Here is a 20,507-nt window from a genome sequence, read left to right on the forward strand (position 1 = left end):
CTATATAACTGAACATGGCCACATTTTTTAAAAAAGAAAAAACTCATAAAATACAGCAAAATAGACCCTTTGATTCCACATTGCATATCAGCAACATTGAGGACACAAAGGACTGCTGCTAAACTCAGCAGAAAAGCTGCAAACCGCTCCATTTTCATAAAGACAAATTTCAGCAAGTTCTAATAAGTATGTTAGGTAGTCCCAAAGTCTTAGCTCCCCAAATCTGACCTGAGTTGTTAATGTTACATTTTAATGGGGAAAGTCCATTAAATTCTAAGGTCCTGGTCCAGCAAAGCACTTAAATAAATGGGACTGTCCATATGGTTAAAATTAGAACTTGCTTAAGAACTTTGCTGGGTCAGGGTCTATAAACCAATAGGCCAACTCACCAGCCAGGACATCAAAGCAGCAGAATGCAAGTCCCTTTCTTCAGGTATGGGTTTATTTCTAAAAACGAAAGCGGCCCAACCTAAATTAAACAGATAAACCGGTCCTGGAGCCCAGCCCTTTCCCAGGTCTTTTCCTCTGAACGAGGCTCTCCTACAGGAGCTTACCTGCTCCATACAGGTCTCTCTTCCAACTAAGCTAAAGATTGGCATTTTAACTAAGGACCAAGTAATCTACAGGTTATCACTTGATCCCTAGCCACAAACCCATCACCTGGGATGCAGCTCGTTAGTCACAAGTGGGATCCCTTCAAGGACCATCCCACCCTATGATAGGGCCTAAACACTGTCCTTCTTTTTTTCTGTTTTCCTTACATTGTCATAATGTGGTTTACATTAAACAGAAAATGGAAATTTTTAACTGTATTGCTAATTTCTGTAAATATTCAAATGAATATGGCTTTTGAGGTTTCCCTCTGAAAACCCACTCTGCATATAAGACTGCCTGTAAATAAAATCACTTTAATCCCTCAATTAGAATAAGACTTTTAAAAACCAAAACCAAAAACCACCTTCCTTACTAATAAAATAAAAAAACAAAATAATGGTCACCTGGCATTGGACACTTTTGTTTTAAACTCTACTCTTGGTCAAAATTCAAAGTGGGCAAAAGTAGCAGGAAGATCATGTTAATAAAACCTATATCACTGGGTAGAATTCTTGTTGAAAGAAGAGTAGACCAAGTGTAACGTGGTTCATTTTTGTTTTTATTAAACTGAAAGGACTGTTGAGATCAGGGGTTTTGAAGACTTTCAATGAACTTACACAATTGGGATGGCAACAGATTAGAACCTTCTAAAGATGAAAGGAAGTGCCCATGTGTGAGCCATCAAAAACTTGTTTTACTGGGTAGTTTTAGTTACACAAGGTTGCCAGCCCCCGTGGACATTTGCCCAGCATGGCAGCGAGCTAGGAATGTGGCAGGTGGCCTCATCACTACCATTATATCAACTAGATTCACCATCAGGGTTGTCAATATTACAATGTGCTATGACTAGAAGACATTTGACCCCCTCTTTCTTCTGATCCTAAAAGATGTTCTGGAAACACCTCATCAGGAAAGGGAAATTGACAGCATCACCACCTCCATAACTGTTTCCTGAGCAACTCTGGAGATGTACACCTAAGGTTATCAATTTGCCACTTTACCGTGTGACAAGTTCCATCCACCTCTCACCTCTCTCTCTCCCCCCATTCAGTCTAAAAAGTGTCTAGTATGACCATCTAGGACAAATATACCCTTTATTGTGACCATGAGCCATTGTAGAAATGATAACTCAAAAGCTGAATTAGAGAGAAGCTAATACATTTTCATACCTGTGCTGTTCCTATGCTCAACTGCACACAACAAAAACAGGGGTTGCATGCTCCCTTATATTTTGCTATGCTCTCACTCACACACACACACACACACACACATTCTTTTTGATGCATTTGTCTCAACAAACAAAGCAGTCTGGACTTTAACAGAAGAAGTCAAGAGCTACCATCTAAAGCTGACCACCCCTCGCCTCAATAACAACATGCAAAACTGAGATACTGTCAACTAACAGTATTTTTCCTTTCCTAAACTCTATAGCGAGAGCAATAGAAATTGTTAAAATAAAATGTTCTTACATGTATTGTTTGTTGGGTTTTTTTGTTTTTGGTGTGCATATGGAGGGGGGAAAATAATTTTTTTTAATTATTATTTCATAGGGTAAAACAAGCAACAAACTCCCAAGCAGTGCAAAAGTGACAAATGGGATAACTTAGAACTATAACATTCTGAAAGTTATTTGATTCACACAATAGCACTTCATTATCGTGTAACGTCTCCACGTTGGTTCTGTATCAGCAATTAAACTAGCAGGTGGCCTAATTTTCAAAGGTTCTACAGATCTGTAGCTCCCATTGACTTCAAAATATTTTCCAAATGTGCTAATGGCAAAAAATGAAGTATTGAAAAGCAAAAACTTGAAAACTAAGATATTTGTTTTCTGGTGCTGTGTGTTTCTCAAACTGTAATCCATACAGAAGTCAGAATTTATAACAGATCCAGAAGTGTAGTTAATATTTCATCCTATTAATGTTTTTTACTATCTCAAGATTAAGTATCATGCGCTGAAAAACAGATTCCCAAACAAGTACCAGCAGGGTGCCACTGTGAAAATCAAAGTGTATACTTACACACTTTTCAACTCTCACCCTAACGCATGCTGACGTACATTAAACTAGGACTCACTAACCTAAAAGAGAGCTTTTTAAATTGCTATTCCTATATGTAAATTTAAATTAATACTGACTTCTTAAGTGGACGTAATCTAAGATTACCAATATAGACTAATTAATTAAATAATATTTAGCACGTCCCATTTGAAGCTCTCAAAGTACTTAAACATTCAAGCTCACAACACCCGGGGAGGCTGGTAAATATTAGCCCCAATTTTTTGGTGGGAATCTTGAGAGGAGGAATCTACAGGGAGTTGGCATCTCAGCTGCATCTAGAGATCAAGTGTGGTGTCTTCTAGCCCTGAGCTCTATTCACTAAACACTGCTGTTCCCCTTCAAGGCCTTTAACTAATAAACAATGTATATTAAAACCCTACTGTTCAAGCTGCAGTATGCATATCAACTGCAGGAGTTCTTCCTCTGAAGCAGCTAGTACTGGCTGCTGTTGGAAGACTGGACACTGAACTAGATGGGTCACTGGTTTGATCCACTGTTGCAATTCCTTCATTCCTGTACTGGAAATTATTAAATAAGCATTTTACGAGTATGGTTTTTAAAGGGAAGGATGTATTCATCCCAGTTAATAAACTGTGATGTGTTTGTGTGTCTTTACATGAATAAATGAACTTTATTATTTCTCTGAGCTATACAGGAGAGGGCCGGACACTTCTGGGCACACTGTTTTGGGGAAATTTGGGACTCAGAGTGTGTTGGGGTCACCCTGCAAGCAGTAACCAAGGCTGATGGAAGCCAGAGTGGGGCTATAGACAGGCTGCTAGGGACAGAGCTGCTGAACCAGGGCTGTCTAGCACATAGACACTCAGAGTGTGACCTTCATGCTGGTAGGTTGGTTGTGAGCAGCCCTGGTTGGGAGCTACAAGAGCAAAGAATTGTGGGGAACCCGAAGTTATGGGGCAGACAATGACAATTCCTCACTGATCTGGATTTGCAGCCCCAAACCATGACACCCTGTGACAATAGTAAATTGATCATGCAACAAAAACTTTGTTTTCAATGTCCTACTCATGCCATGACTGTCTTTTGTATACGAAACTACACTACTCTACCATTGCCCTTTCATTCAGAAAAATTGGAACACTGCTCTGATATCATGCCATAGTACTGAAACAGACCTTCCAAAACATACTCTAATGTACCTGACTCTCCTTGGCAACACTAAAGATAAATGTATTATGATGCATAAATACTGAAGTGCCGGATCACAAAGTTTTGCATTTTTATTAATAATGAGTTGGTGGCTATGTCTTTTTTCCCCACTATATCACATCACTCAGTAGCTACTTTTCAAAGCCTTTAAACTGCAAATGACAGGTTCTTTATTAACTGGAAAGAAAAACACATTGTTTACAAAGTTGCTATAGTTGTTAGGAGAATGGATCCTACTATACTATCTTGGCCTTTCAAACAGAAACTCCCACAAGATTTTTCAAAATTGACACATTGCTTTCTTTGGGTGTCACTGGTGGAAGGAAAGCAAACTTCAGAATAAAGAAAAATGAATATTTGTTCCATATAAATATCTTTCAGTTGCTATCTCTGCGACAATTGGAGCTGAACTGGATTAAAATATATTTTCAGCTGAAATAGAGCGCAGATTGTTGAATGGATTAAGAACTGGCTAACATTGATCTCAGAAAGTAGTTGCCAGTGAAGAACCATAATGGAATGTGTTCCTAGTGGGGTTCTGTCTGAATAGATATCGTCATGTCCTACTCCTTTAAATGGTTGGGCACTCTGGACTCAGTACTGAGCCTAACTTCCCTTGGCTCCTGTTTGTTGCAAGTAAAGTCAGCACAGCAGATAACTGTGTTTAAATTAGCTCCCCACGTGTCAACCTCCTTCTAGGTCCAAATATAACACTGGTGACAAGGATCTTCTGTCCTGTGAGTGTTCAGTGCTCCCACTACCTGACCAAGAAGAAAAAAGAGTAAGCAAATAATAAAGAATGATAATAATTATTTTAAAAGAGAAGAAAAGTTCACCTATAAACCACAAGGAGGCAGACAGCTACTTTTGTTGCAGGGCAGCATTGGCCAGCCAGCAAGAGAGAGGAAGTAGGCAAATAAAAATAAAACAAAAGGTGGTGGTGGTTGTAGTTGTTACTGGAGCTGCTGAAGACCGAGCAGTGAGGGGGAAAGCAGCCATCTTGCTCTCGTGTACTCCAGGAACAGAGACTACCTATATCCTGAACTGGCAGTCTACAGCCAGCAAAAGGACCCCAAGTGCAGCCAAAGGAGGGATTCTGCAGCCTGCAGTGTAAGCACATAATCAGCAGAAGGAGATAAAGCCCATTTAAAAAAAAAAAAAAAAAAAAAAAAGCCTGAAGAGAGAAGCTGCAAGACCAAGCAAAAAAGAAAGTTTCCCTGTGAAAGAGATCTCATCCAGAAGAGGGCAAAGTTCAACAGGTGACAAATGAAATGGCAACTTTTCTGGGCAATCTTAGTGAATTAAATGAAAATCATGAATCATGGGGAAAGCTACATTTTAGTCATGGGTATTTTTAGTAAAAGTCATGGACAAGTCACAGCCTGTAAACAAAAATTCTTGGCCTGTGACCTTTCCAAGACTTTTACTAAAAATACTTGTGACTAAAACTTGGGCGGGGGGCCACAAGTCCTCTGGGGGGGCTCCCTAACTGGCTCCGTGTCCCTGCATCTCCTCTGCTCCCACCAGAACCGGCTGCGCAGCTCCCATTGGCTGGGAACTGCAGCCAATGGGAGCTGCATGGGTGGGGCCTGCGGGCATGGGCAGCATGCAGAGCCCCTTGGCTCCTTCGCTGCCTAGGAACTGCAGAGCCAGGCCAGTGGGAGCTGGAGACCCCCCACCCCGAGGTAAATGCACCCCCTGCCCCTAGCCCCCTCCCACACACCCAAACTGCTTCTGCTGAGCCAGCACTGGCCGCTGTGAAAGTCATGGAATCGGTGATTCCATGACAAACTCACAGACTGTCATGGGTGGTGTACCTCAGAATGTTTTGAGCAATTTCATTCAGATGAACAATGAGTTTCCATCTTATTGACAGCGATGGGTCTGAGGAAATATGGGCTGCTGTGTGACCTATTGGCTCCAACTATGTCCATAAATGTGACGTGTACCACAATTACACACCAATGGAAGAACATTTCTCCTCTACCTAATTGATGATAGCAGAATGATACTGGTTCCGTCAGCGACACCATGGAAGTGAAGAGTCGATCACACAGTTTGTTGCTGCTCTAAGGAAGTTGTCAGATCATTGTCAGTTCAGACAAACATTAAGTGATGCCCTGCATGACCAATTTGCCTCTGGATTATCCAATAACCAGATCTGAAACAAGTTACCTGCTAAAAAAGAAAAGGAGGACTTGTGGCACCTTAGAGACTAACAAATTTATTTGAGCATAAGCTTTCCTGAGCTACAGCTCACTTCATCGGATGCATTCAGTGGAAAATACATGGGGAGATTTATATACACAGAGAACATGGAAAAAATGGATGTTACCATACACACTGTAACGAGAGTGATCAGGTAAGGTGAGAGCGGGGTGGGTGGGGGACCTTTTGTAGTGATAATCAAGGTGGGCCATTTCCAGCAGTTGACAAGAAGTCTGAGGAACAGCGGGGGGCGGTGGGAAAAGAGAATAAACCTGGGGAAATAGTTTTCTTTGTGTAATGAATAAAGACTGGGAGTGGATGGGTCAAGTTAATTGTATCCAGTTTGCAAATTAATTCCAATTCAGCAGTCTCTCCTTGGAGTCTGTTTTTGAAGGTTTTTTGTTGAAGAATTGCCACTTTTAGGTCTGTAATCAAGTGACCAAAGAGACTGAAATGTTCTCTGACTGGTTTTTGAATGTTATAATTCTTGACATCTGATTTGTGTCCATTTATTCTTTTACGTAGAGACTGTCCAGTTTGGCCAATGTACATGGCAGAGGGGCATTGCTGGCACATGATGGCATATATCACATTGGTAGATGTGCAGGTGAACGAGCCTCTGATAGTGTGGCTGATGTGATTAGGCCCTCTGATGGTGTTCCCTGAATAGATATGTGGACACTGTTGGCAACAGGCTTTGTTGCAAGGATAGGTTCCTGGGTTAGTGGTTCTGTTGTGTGGTGTGTGGTCCTTTTCTTTTTGCGGATACAGACTAACATGGCTGCTACTCTGAAACCTGTCAAAAGTTACCTACTGTATCAGCGCTTACATTCAAGAAGACTGTTGAGGTAGCTATTGCCATGGAAACCACAAAGATGGATTCTCTGGAATGTAGCGTGAACTGAAAAGTTCATCTTCTGAAGCAGAGAGGCAGAGGATAATGGGAAAGTAAAGAATGTCTGGTGGCCATTGTGCTCAAACTACACATGCTGAGAAGGACTGCTGGGCACACCAGGTCATTTGACAAAAGTGCCAGAAGAAAGGATACATTGCTGTGAACTGTTGCACCGCTCAGCGACCAGCAACACAGAGTAACCATCCATCCAAGAAGACACCTATGAAAACTGAACCTAAAAAAGGATGGAAGTCAGGAATTCATAGTGTGGAAAAAGAAACCACTCTCATGACACTGACCAAGATCTAGCACTGCATGTTTTAACAGATGCTGGAGTCAGAGATGGCACGTGGGTCACACCCTGGATTGAGGGAGTTCCTACAAGAATGGAACTTGATACTGGGGCTGCTACTCACAGATTTCTGCATCTACTTATAATAAGACTTTGTCAGAAATTCCTTTGAAAGAAACCTCCATGGTTTTGAAGACTTTTACCAGGGAAATGTTAGTCCCAAAAGGGATACTCCAGGTGAAAGGTCAAGCAGATGGACAAGCAGTCATTTTATCCTGGTATGTGATTGAAGGAACATATCAACCATTATTTAGCAGAACTTGGTTCAAGATGCTCAAGGTAAAATGGACTGAGATCAAGGTGATCACAAAACCTCCTTGAAACCCTCAAAAAATACTGGACAAACACTCCAAAGTTTCTGAAAAAGAACTTGGACAGATGAGCAACACGTTCGTAAAACTCACTGTTAAATCTGTTAAACAAGGCTACCTCTCTGATACTTGTTAAATCTGACAAGCCAGTCAAAGTATTGCAAGCCCAGAGTTGTGCCTTACGGTCTGAAGCCACTGGTAGTAGCTGATTTGGACCATTTAGCGAATACTGAAGTCTTCTCACCAGTTTCACTCAATGAGCAGGCTATCCCTATTGCACCAGTGATCAAGAAGGAGGTCTCTATCCCAATTTATGGAGATTTCAAAGTGATACTGAATCCTGCTTTATGTGCAGACCAGTATCCACTACATTGTATTGACAATTTGTTTGATACTCTTAATGGAGGACAGTGTTTCAGTAAATTGAATCTGCTAAATTCATACCTACAAATGGAGATTGATCTGGCATCTTGCAAATATCTCACAATCAACATGGAAAAAGGTTTAATTTTGCTATAATAGGTTGCCTTTCGGTATCACGTTGGCACCTGCCCAGTTCTAAAAAGCCATGGATGGGAACCTGAAGGGACTGAATGGAGTTCAATGCTATTTGGATCACATCCTTGTTACAGGAAAGGCTCAAGAGGCTCAACTTTGAAATTAGGATGGTGTCTTGCAACATCTGGAAAACCATGAACTAAGTACATTGAAGCAATGTGAATTTTTTCAAACCTTCAGTTGAATATCTTGGACATGAAATGAATGCTATGGGCTTTAAGAAATTGCAGAGAAATAAGGTGATTCTTCCAGAATCACTGACGGAAAACATATCACAGTTACATTCATTCTTGGGACTGTTTAACTACTATGGTAAATTTCTGCCTAATCTGACAACAATATTGACACATTTACATGAACAGTTACAAGCACACACAAAATGAAAATCAGTCTACATTTACATGAACAGTTACAAGCACAAAGAAAATGAAAATCTGTGTACATTTAAGGAATCAAAGATACGGTTGACATCTTCTATAGTTTTTATGCACTTAGATACCATGCTACCATTAGGTGGTCACCAAATGAAATTAATAGGCAGCAGGTTTAAAACAAACAAAAGGACACAACGCACAGTCAACCTGTGGAAATCCTTGCCATATGATGTTGTGAAGACCAAGACTATAACAGGGTTCAAAAAAGAACTAGATAAGTTCATGGGGAATAGGTCCATCAATGGCTATTAGCCAGGATGGCAGGGATGGTGTCCCTGGCCTCTGTTTGCCAGAAGCTGGGAATGGATGACAGGGGGTGGATCACTTGATGCGTACCTGTTCTGTTCACTCCCTCTGGAACACCTGGCATTGACCAGTATCAGAAGACAGGATACTGGGCTAGATGGACCTTTGGTCTGACCCAGTATGGCCATTCTTTGTTCTTATGTTCATTGCAACTGCACACCTTATGGAGTGGGTGCAGTTCTTTCCCATATTTTCCCTAAATGGCATGGAGAAACCTATGGACTTTGCTTCATGAACCTCATTGCCCCTAAGAAGAACTACATGCAAATATAGCAAGAAGCTCTCAGCATTAACTTCAGAAATACCTATCAGTACCTACAGATATTTTACTTTGCTTATGGATCAACACCTGTTAATTTCAATTTTTGGCCTGCAACATGGAATTCTGTCATTAGTGACTGTTTGTATGCAACAATGGGGATTGCTACTCGCAGGTCATTCCTATCTATTCAATTCTGTGAAGGGGCTCAGCATGGCAATGCTTCTGGGCTGTCGCGCCTGCCATGCCTAAGCTCCCATCAACCCAAAGAAACTTTGGAGAAAAAGAGTTTTTTCCCAATTTGATGGATAGATTACCCATCACTAGCACAAACATTAACAAAGAAACCACTAAGGATGATGAAGGGAATGGTACGACAGGGTACAGTGTTGAATGATAAGAATCCTCAATTTACACAATTCATATCATGTCAATATGAATTATCTGTGAATCTAGGTTGCACCTTATGGGGAATGTGAGTGATCATTCTGAAATCAATTCAATCTCATGTTTTTGAAGCCCTTTGTGAGGGTCATTTTGGCATTGTACGGATGAAGGTCAGAACCCAGAGTCATAGCCAGGCATCAACAAAGAAGTTGAAAGGAAGGTGAAGTGCTATACTACATGTCAGCAAATTCAGCATGATCCTGGTTGAGTTCCTCTACACCTTTGGTCATGATCCCAGACTCGTTGAACACATATTCCTGTGGATTTTGCCAGACAACTAGATTATATATTTTTGGTCATTGTTGATACCCATTCGAAAAGGACAGAAGTTTTCAGAATGACTGCTACTACAGCTACCAAGAGCATTGGTCGTCTTCGCACCTTGTTTAGCCAATTTAGTCTATCATTACAATTGATGAGTGATAATGGACCTCAGTTCTGTTAAAAGCTAACAAGACTATTTTAAGTCCATTTCTTGTTTTTCTTGTCTACAGGAACAGACCACATGCTACTACCCAGGAGTCACCTGCAACTCTTTTTTGAGGCGGTCTGTGGGTGGTACACAGAAGTTTGGAGGGCTTTGATTCTCAGCAGTTTAAACAGTTCCTCCATCAACCTGGATGAGAAGTTAGATCCTCTGTCTATTAGTATTTCCTTTTGGTATCCTGACCCTCAGGAAGACTTTCATGAGCTCGTTTGCTATGATAGGTGTGCTAGGCATGCATAGCAGAATGGCTTCAGGGTACTGTGTGGCATAGTCTACTATCATCAGTATAAAACGAAATCCTGATGCTCTCTTCTCCCAGGGTCCCAATAAATCCATCCCTACGCATTTGAACGTGACCAGAAATGCTTCAGGATCATCTCCAACACACATTTTTGTGAGCTAGGTGAGCAGCCCTGTGGGAACGGCTTCTCCTATGGGTCTAGGCACCATGACATTGGATGTCCCCGAGGACTGTAACAGCATCACCATTTGCTGCATCAGGCATTCTTGTTGTGGCTGGTGCTGGGTCTCCAGCCCCTGAATTAGCTGTTGTTGCTGTTGGGCCTCTTGCTGTTGCTCCTGGGCCATAGTCTGTTGTAGTATCTGCCCTTGCTGCTGCTGCTGCTGCTGTTGTTGCTGGGCCGCCTGCTGTTGCTGATTCGCCAGCATCCATTTTATCAGCTTTTCTGTATCCATGGCCTCTTTAGGGTCGTTCAGTTGATGGTCCAATGATCCTTTTAGCAGAACTTTTATGTGCTCCATCTACCCTGACTGAGTTAAGCTGCTCCCTTTTGAGCTCAACCTCCAGTGTAAGCATGCCCAGCAGCGGTGGCTGGACAGGGCTTTCTGGGCCCAGACTTTCTCCTTTACCCACCAGTGTGGGGTTTGTACGTCCCATCACATTTTGGCAGATGCACAGATTTTCTAAAATCCTACACTTACAGAAGCTTGGGAACAATTCTGGTTTAACTCAGAGTTCCTGTATTGTTTTATTAACTGTTCCCCAAAGGAGACACTAAACCCCTAACTTTGTTAATAACACACACAGACACATACAGGGGATGTTGAAGGAATTTGAGCATCCTCAAATTGCTGAACAGAAGGATTTTCACACCTTCCTTTTCTTCTTTGGGTCTCTAATTTATGTGACTGGTCTTAGCTTGGAACACATTGATATTTACCCATAACTTCATTAATGATACATGTAATGTGTGCTTTTGCATGTGGGAGGTAGTTGATCGTGATTGGCATCTTTTATGGAATAAATTACTCTTCTACCTTGCCCCAGGGAACACTCTTATCCAATTAGGGATTCGAGCATGTTGGCTATAGCTCATCATAGTCCAACGGCCTGGCACTTTGGTCTTGGAATCACAACGAAGAGTCCAGTATAGTGTTCACATGTGATAACCTGATTCATTGCTAACCACAAAGAGATGTCTCCTGAAAACAGGATGCAAGAAGGTGTCATGTGATAAGGAGCTGATATGCAAGCTTCCACTTAGACCCCAGACATAAGCGTCTTGGTTGTTTAAATATAATTAATGGCTAGTCAGTGTTGAACATTTGCTCATTTCCACACATTCTCATGACAGTGCGTGAATTAAAACACTTGGAAAGTAGTTTAAAAGGTGGGGTCAGAGTCTAGGACATGAGAGTGACTTTATCCTAATAACTTTTCCTTACATACCTAAAAGCTCTTTCAAACGTTTCTTAGCAATACTAACTTGAGCTAACGTTAACTAGAACATTTGGCCAACTAAAGGTACTCAGACCTACATCCAAATATGGACTATGTTACCTACACTATCTAGGATCTTTAAATACCCATATAAGCTCCATCACAGAGCATCTCCCAAGTATCTGAAGATAAGAATAATGCCAAACCGTATCTTTCTCTTTCTTCTTTGCCTTGCTGAAGGAGACGTAGCTTGCTTACAAATGTATTTAAGGTGAGAGCAAGTAAAGAGTGTGGCGAGTAAGCACAGGGCCTACATAAGCCAAATTAAAAAGATGAGCTTGGATTAAAAAAATAGTTTTATTGGATATCCATCCCCAGATGAGGCAGTATCTCATGGTTCATTGGAAAGCAAAGCGCTCCAAAGTAAAGGTGTCAGGGGTTTCTTTTCCAGCTTTGGAAGCAATGTGATTATATCCTAGAGCATAAGGAACAAATTCTTTTCATTCTAGCCAAAATATTTCGTTATTGTTGTTCATGCTCAGATGTCTCTTCCTTTTACAAATTCTGCTAAACTATTAGCCTCAACAATTTCTTGTGATTTCCAGGGAATTCCAAGAGTTTACAATAGGATAAGTAGAAAGGTATAAGAGTAGCAGCCGTGTTAGTCTGTATTCGCAAAAAGAAAAGGAGTACTTGTGGCACCTTAGAGACTAACAAATTTATTAGAGCATAAGCTTTCGTGAGCTACAGCTCACTTCATCGGATGCATTTGGTGGAAAAAACAGAGAAGAGATTTATATACACACACACACACACAGAGAACATGAAACAATGGGTTTATCACACACACTGTAAGGAGAGTGATCACTTAAGATAAGCCATCACCAGCAGCAGGGGGGGGAAAGGAGGAAAACCTTTCATGGTGACAAGCAAGGTAGGCTAATTCCAGCAGTTAACAAGAATATCAGAGGAACAGTGGGGGGTAGGGTGGGAGGGAGAAATACCATGGGGAAATAGTTTTACTTTGTGTAATGACTCATCCATTCCCACTCTCTATTCAAGCCTAAGTTAATTGTATCCAGTTTGCAAATTAATTCCAATTCAGCAGTCTCTCTTGGAGTCTGTTTTTGAAGCTTTTTTGTTGAAGGATAGCCACTCTTAGGTCTGTGATCGAGTGACAGGAGAGATTGAAGTGTTCTCCAACTGGTTTTTGAATGTTATAATTCTTGACGTCTGATTTGTGTCCATTCATTCTTTTACGTAGAGACTGTCCAGTTTAGCCAATGTACATGGCAGAGGGGCATTGCTGGCACATGATGGCATATATCACATTGGTAGATGCGCAGGTGAACGAGCCTCTGATAGTGTGGCTGATGTGATTAGGCCCTATGATGGTATCCCCTGAATAGATATGTGGACAGAGTTGGCAACGGGCTTTGTTGCAAGGATAGGTTCCTGGGTTAGTGGTTCTGTTGTGTGGTGTGTGGTTGCTGGTGAGTATTTACTTCAGGTTGGGGGGCTGTCTGTAAGCAAGGACTGGTCTGTCTCCCAAGATCTGTGAGAGTGATGGGTCGTCCTTCAGGATAGGTTGTAGATCCTTGATGATGCGTTGGAGAGGTTTTAGTTGGGGGCTGAAGGTGATGGCTAGTGGCGTTCTCTTGTTTTCTTTGTTGGGCCTGTCCTGTAGTAGGTGACTTCTGAGTACTCTTCTGGCTCTGTCAATCTGTTTCTTCACTTCAGCAGGTGGGTATTGTAGTTGTAGAAATGCATGATAGAGATTTTGTAGGTGTTTGTCTCTGTCTGAGGGGTTGGAGCAAATGCGGTTATATCGTAGCGCTTGGCTGTAGACAATGGATCGAGTGGTATGATCTGGATGAAAGCTAGAGGCATGTAGGTAGGAATAGCGGTCAGTAGGTTCGCGATATAGGGTGGTGTTTATGTGACCCTCGCTTATTAGCACTGTAGTGTCCAGGAAGTGGATCTCTTGTGTGGACTGGTCCAGGCTGAGGTTGATGGTGGGATGGAAATTGTTGAAATCATGGTGGAATTCCTCAAGAGCTTCTTTTCCATGGGTCCAGATGATGATGATGTCATCAATGTAGCGCAAGTAGAGTAGGGGCACTAGGGGACGAGAGCTGAGGAAGCGTTGTTCTAAGTCAGCCATAAAAATGTTGGCATACTGTGGGGCCATGCGGGTACCCATCGCAGTGCTGCTGATTTGAAGGTATACATTGTCACCAAATGTGAAATAGTTATGGGTGAGGACAAAGTCACAAAGTTCAGCCACCAGGTTAGCCGTGACAGTATCGGGGATACTGTTCCTGACGGCTTGTAGTCCATCTTTGTGTGGAATGTTGGTGTAGAGGGCTTCTACATCCATAGTGGCCAGGATGGTGTTTTTAGGAAGATCACCAATGGACTGTAGTTTCCTCAGGAAGTCAGTGGTGTCTCGAAGATAGCTGGGAGTGCTGGTAACAAAGGGCCTGAGGAGGGAGTCTACATAGCCAGACAATCCTGCTGTCAGGGTGCCAATGCCTGAGCTGATGGGGTGTCCAGGATTTCCAGGTTTATGGATCTTGGGTAGCAGACAGCATACCCCAGGTCGGGGTCACTATCAGAGGCTCGTTCACCTGCGCATCTACCAATGTGATATATGCCATCATGTGCCAGCAATGCCCCCCTGCCATGTACATTGGCCAAACTGGACAGTCTCTACGTAAAAGAATGAATGGACACAAATCAGACGTCAAGAATTATAACATTCAAAAACCAGTTGGAGAACACTTGATCACAGACCTAAGAGTGGCTATCCTTCAACAAAAAAGCTTCAAAAACAGACTCCAACGAGAGACTGCTGAATTGGAATTAATTTGCAAACTGGATACAATTAACTTAGGCTTGAATAGAGAGTGGGAATGGATGAGTCATTACACAAAGTAAAACTATTTCCCCATTGTATTTCTCCCTCCCACCCCACCCCCCACTGTTCCTCTGATATTCTTGTTAACTGCTGGAATTAGCCTACCTTGCTTGTCACCATGAAAGGTTTTCCTTCTTTCCCCCCCCTGCTGCTGGTGATGGCTTATCTTAAGTGATCACTCTCCTTACAGTGTGTATGATAAACCCATTGTTTCATGTTCTTTGTATGTGTGTGTGTGTGTGTGTATAAATCTCTCCTTTGTTTTTTCCACCAAATGCATCCGATGAAGTGAGCTGTAGCTCACGAAAGCTTATGCTCTAATAAATTTGTTAGTCTCTAAGGTGCCACAAGTACTCCTTTTCTTTTTAGAAAGGTATAGTAATTCCTTTTGGCTCTTATCTACTCCTTTTCTGTTTCATCGAGTGTATGCCCATTCATGTATTATGATTCAAAACTACTAAGAGCACCCATTTGATTTTGATTAAATGATGCATAAGCTCCCTTTCAATTAACAACCTTTTTTAGCTGAAAATTTCTTTATCACAATCATCTCCTCAAATTCCAACACTAGATTATCGTTTCCATCTCTCAATATATGTGAAACATTCTGTGACCATAATAATTTATTCAAAGGTAGATGAACAATCTTTTTATGTATCTATCCAATTCTCTTATATTCCATCCCCTTATATATAAAGTACACTATGTTTTGTTTACAAACGGATATCCAAGCAGACAGTTTTTATGAGATCCACTGGGAATGCCATATTACATGGGTTTATATAACATGGGTGCTTAAATTTATCTGCCATTCAGTTGGGCTTCAGGAGTTGACATGACTTTGAAATGAATGAGACCGCCAACAAACTTCTCTTGGTGTTATTGTTCCAGTCAATAAACCGTCATATCCCTCAGCAAAACTGACTGCTTTCATAAAGTCTTCATAAAACGCACCAAACTAACAGACAATACTATTTTTTTTATTGTTTAACATTTCATTACTTAAGATTTTTTATTCCAACTTTTTTTGTGTGTCCATTTGAGCAGGGAGTGTGACATTTCTATAATATTACAGTGATAAGGACACCAATGGAACTTGCTCCCATGCTGCTCCTCACATTTGGGAGGAGCTCCTCATTAACATCCAAAACTAACTGATTATCATCCTTCAAAACCCTTTGCCCTTTACCTACAAAAAAAACTTGACAGAAGTTAAACTACTAGCATGCTGAAATCATTACCTATCATGCTGGCCAATAATGTCTCATTGTTTCCTTGTATTCCCCCATCTCTGTATCCATCTGTTACCTCTTGTCTTACACTAAGATTGTAAGCTCTTTGGGGCAGGAACCATCTTTTTGTTCTGTGTTTATACAGCACCTAGCACAATGGGCACCTTGGCAGTACGGTAACACAAATAAAAACAATTTAGTAATTACTGTGCATGCAAATCATATCTTTGCAACAGAATGGCCAAAAACAGAACAGCTTATGTTCTGCAGATATGTTAGAGATACCAAAAATTTAGAGGGAGGTCCTATATTCTCAGAATTTGCAGAATTTCTACACACAATTCTGGCATCTCTTACTAGAAGACTGTTTAAATGTACACATAAACCATACTAAAATTCAGCTTGGAAAAGTGCAAGCTAACACATCTGAGGAAAATTAATCTAGGTCACAGATAATCAATGATAAGGAAAAAACTGTAAACTGGTAATGCTGTCAGAGACTTAAAAGTGTAAACAGGAACACAGAGCATATCGTAATGGGGCCATATAATATCATTATAGTGTTTAAACTATTCTCATAATGTAAGAGAATTCATGTGAAACTTTAGTATTTTAATTTGAGGTGTAACTTGACATGGCCATGTAATTTCTGGATAAATTGTTCATCCTTAAATGGAAATCTAGATGTCTTTAAAAAGTGAGGATCCATATGTGAAAATAAAAAAGGCGACCGAATTTTTAAATACCTAAATAGGTAGTCCACATATCCAGGGCTTAAATATTAAGTGCTGACAAGGATACATTTGAACAAATAGTAATGGTTCTTTTAAATCAGGTACATAATGCATCTCTGCATCCCAAGAGGAAAGTGGAACAGGTACCTCTACAAAAACTTCATTTGCATGCGCTAAAGATGTAAGTGTACACACAATTTAATTTTCAAGGACTGGTAACTCTGCATATGCAGACGGCTATTGACTCACATTAACAAAGGCTGCTAGAGAAGCTAGAGCAGGCTCGCAATTTTGCAGATCATCTGGTTTTGAAAGTGTAGCTCTGTAAAGTATCTCAACTTCTGCATAAAGAAACATCTTAAAAATTATGCTATGCAGTCACAACTCAGACTTGTCAATCCTCCTATTCCCTTTCCCCTACTGTATTCATCTTTTAGTGTCACCCATTTTAGATCCTGATATAAAATACCACAAAGTTCTTGCATATGGAATGTTACCCTCCCTCCTCCTCCTCCCCCACCACCACCGACGACATTTAATCTTTGAAACTCCTTTAGAGTAAGAATTTTAAATCATATATGTCCACCTACCATACTTCTTGTGGCAGGTTTAAAGTTATGCTGCCTTTGATTTCATCCCCAAAGCGCAGGTATCCTAGAGTGGCTAGAGTGATATACAAGGACATAACAATTCCCATGCCAATGTTCAGTGCCTGTGTGAAACGTTGGGTTTCCTTCATTCTATTTTCCAGAGGGAGCACCTGAAGAAAAAGAAACAGTACATAACAAGAACACTGAGTCAATGATTTTCAAATGCTCCTGCACTTTATCTCTTCTCTCTCTAAGAATTTTTTCCTTTAAAACTATTTCTTAAGCTGTCTGTTTTTATAGTAAGTAGTACTACCGAAGGATCCAAAGCACTTCACATATTTGTTATGTTGTACACACACAATGGAAGAATCACTTCAACCGCTGAAAAGGAGCCATCTCTAGAAGAAAGCAACAGCTGTTTAAAGGCACAAAGCAACATCACTCTATAGTTTCCGTCAGGTATGTCCAGATGAAAATGTAGAGTGAATTAAAATAGTCAGAATGGAAGCTATTCATACTAGAATCAGGACACTACAGGTAACACACTTAATCTTACGATGACCTATTGGTTCATCCCTAAATAATTCATCATTGCTGAAACCAAATTACATAGTAAATCACTTTTCTAGGGAAGTAGGCAATAAATTCTCACAGAAAGATGAATGATGCTCTCATTTTAAAAGGGAAGTCCAATTGGTCTGCACACACAGTATTTTAATTCATATTTAACCCATGTACCAAAGATAGTGAAGACATTCCTAGACAAGCATATTTTTGCTACATCTTGCAGAAAAGCTGTAAGAATTTATCAGAATAAAGCTGCAAAACTTAGCAGTACTGAAGCATCTTTGAAGAATGGAATATCAGAAGATTCCTCAAGCTCTTAATGTTTTGCAACACTTACTGAATAAAATCAATCACTTACAACATCTGTGAGCTGATACTGGCAAAAGTTAGAGAAGTAGACACCTCACTCATCTTCCAAACAAAGATCTGACAAAAATTACAGAAGGATAAGAAAAGCCAGCCATTGTAAGTCAGATACTTACTTGGTGTAAAACTGACAAAACTAAATGCTATTGTGATTTACACTAGCTAAGAATCCAATCCATACAATGTGTTTGATTTGGAATCAGGATGTGAAAGGCTAGTTTAATTCAGAGCTATATTGCCAATCTTGCTCAGATCACAAACAATGAGTAAAATAGGGACAAACAATGAGTAAAAGAGGGTGTGCTCCATCTCTGTCCTTTGATGCCCCAGAAATGTCTCAGATTCTGTCCAGTAATGGAAAACTTCATGTGGTTTATTTACATTCACGTCACCAACACCAATACAATACAGTGCTTCTCTACTTTTAGCCCTTTCCCACAGGCCAGAAGGGAACAGAGATCTCCCTTCCATCAGATCTCTGAACACATTCAGCTCAGCCAGCCCAGGCCCTCTCTCCCCGACTTCCTTACAGTGTTCTTCTTATATCCCGTAGCTGATGGGCTAATTAGTTCATCAGCCATCCCAGACTGATCAGCTAATTAGCTACACATCCCTAGTCTGCTTTCTCCTAGGGCACTGATTGGTGCCGAGTGATCAGAGTGCTGGGTCACTTTTTAGCTTCTAGCCCTCTCTCACAGGACTAAATTGAGAGCAAATGTATTCACAGCACAAAACCACTTAAAAACAATATAATTCAGTTACTACTTAGAGACTCCAGAGTTGATATAGCAAAAAAAAATGTTTTAAATGCTGCAGGTAAGGATTAAAGGGCAGCTACAAAATTGCATCCTGCTCCTTTCACTGCCACTGATATCAAATGATCCCCTTAGCCTACTACCCAATGATCATATTCTTTAAAATGAGATACAGAGGGGGGCTAGGATTGAGTTTTTTATTATTTTCAATTTATAACAAAGGTAATGAAGAAAACAGAATATAAAACATTTCATCCACCAATTAAAATACAATATACAGAATCATTATTGTTAAATGAAAGAGATGGAGGAAATGCTAAGTACAAAAGAAACTGAGGACAGCAACAGGGCCACACCAAGAATTGAACCAAAAAAAGAAAAAAAACAAGCGGACCAAAGAACATATAATTCTCACTTGGACAGCACTGTTTTACAAATGTACATTATTCAGTGAGATATACTTTATATATTATTCCTTCATCTATTGTTATATCAAATGAAGATCATGTTTAAAGGTCTTTCGAGTGCTGCCATTTCCAACAGGTCACTCTACCCGCCCTTGGTATGTGACATATAAACTGTCATCTACTTTTGAAGACTCAGTCACTTGGCTGCCTAGGTAACTTGAAGAATCCACAACTCCTGCTCATTTATTCAGGTTTCTTTTTTCTGAACTGAAGTAGCTTACTAGAAACATTTATGGCTTCAAGAGAATATCTGGAGGCACACATCCCTCCGAAAAAATTCAGACCCTAAAATAATGTGGATTAAGGCTCTAGGGGACTGCCTTCACATCACAAATAGTCCTCTTTGTCTTTGATGCCAAATTTAAAATTATCAGAAGGGGGTCTAAGTGGATTCAAAAGATACTGACTTCTTTACATGTATTATTCCATTTAGGAGAATCTTTTACTTCCTTACCCTACATTTGGTTCATAGATGGTTATTTCCTGGCTTTCACCAAATATTAGCACTGCCAATACAGTACATCTATTTATATTTCTAACACACTGGCCATTCTGGGGGTAGCCAATACATTTAGGGGTAAAATGGTACTCTAAAAAGTTACCTTATTTAGAGGCATTTCAAAATTTCAGATTTTGGAAAGTTAAAGAATCTGTATGTAAGGAGGATGCTTTTCTTAAACTAATCCTTCCACACTACAGGTATTCCTCCAAAAAGAAACATGAAATTGCTTCATAACAAAGTCCTAATGGTGGAGAGGGTAAAGTTTGCATCGGGCAGCCTTTAGAAACATAAGTCAATCAATAAGAGATCAGATTAAATGGGAGGAGAAATACAAAAAGGAATCTTAACTGCCAGCACAGGTAATTTTCTTGCCACAGAGATCGAAATTGCGTACTCCTCCAAAAGGATTCAGTTTCTGTGGCAGTATAGAACCCCTGAAGTGGTCTCCTAATGTTTTGCACTGAAAATTGCTGGGTAGAACATGCAATACTGCAGATTCTTTTGCTTTGCCCTCAGCTTAGTGGCTTGGAACAGAGATTGCTGTGGCACATTATCTTTACTGAGAATTTGGAAGAGCATAACTTTGTATGACTTTTCTCCCCAAGTTAGTTT

At 40.5% G+C, this 20,507-nt stretch overlaps 1 protein-coding gene across 1 annotated transcript in view; it reads right to left on the minus strand.

Moving 5' to 3' along the window:
* Window positions 1-20,507, minus strand: part of SLC36A4 (solute carrier family 36 member 4) — a 260,786-nt gene that overhangs the window by 167,255 nt on the left and 73,024 nt on the right. Inside the window, exon 9 of the mRNA XM_038415846.2 lies at window positions 17,239-17,408. Coding sequence (XP_038271774.1) covers window positions 17,239-17,408 — 170 coding nt within the window. The remainder of the gene's footprint in view (window positions 1-17,238; window positions 17,409-20,507) is intronic.

Source organism: Dermochelys coriacea, chromosome 1, assembly GCF_009764565.3.
Source record: "Dermochelys coriacea isolate rDerCor1 chromosome 1, rDerCor1.pri.v4, whole genome shotgun sequence".
Lineage (NCBI taxonomy): Eukaryota > Metazoa > Chordata > Testudines > Dermochelyidae > Dermochelys > Dermochelys coriacea.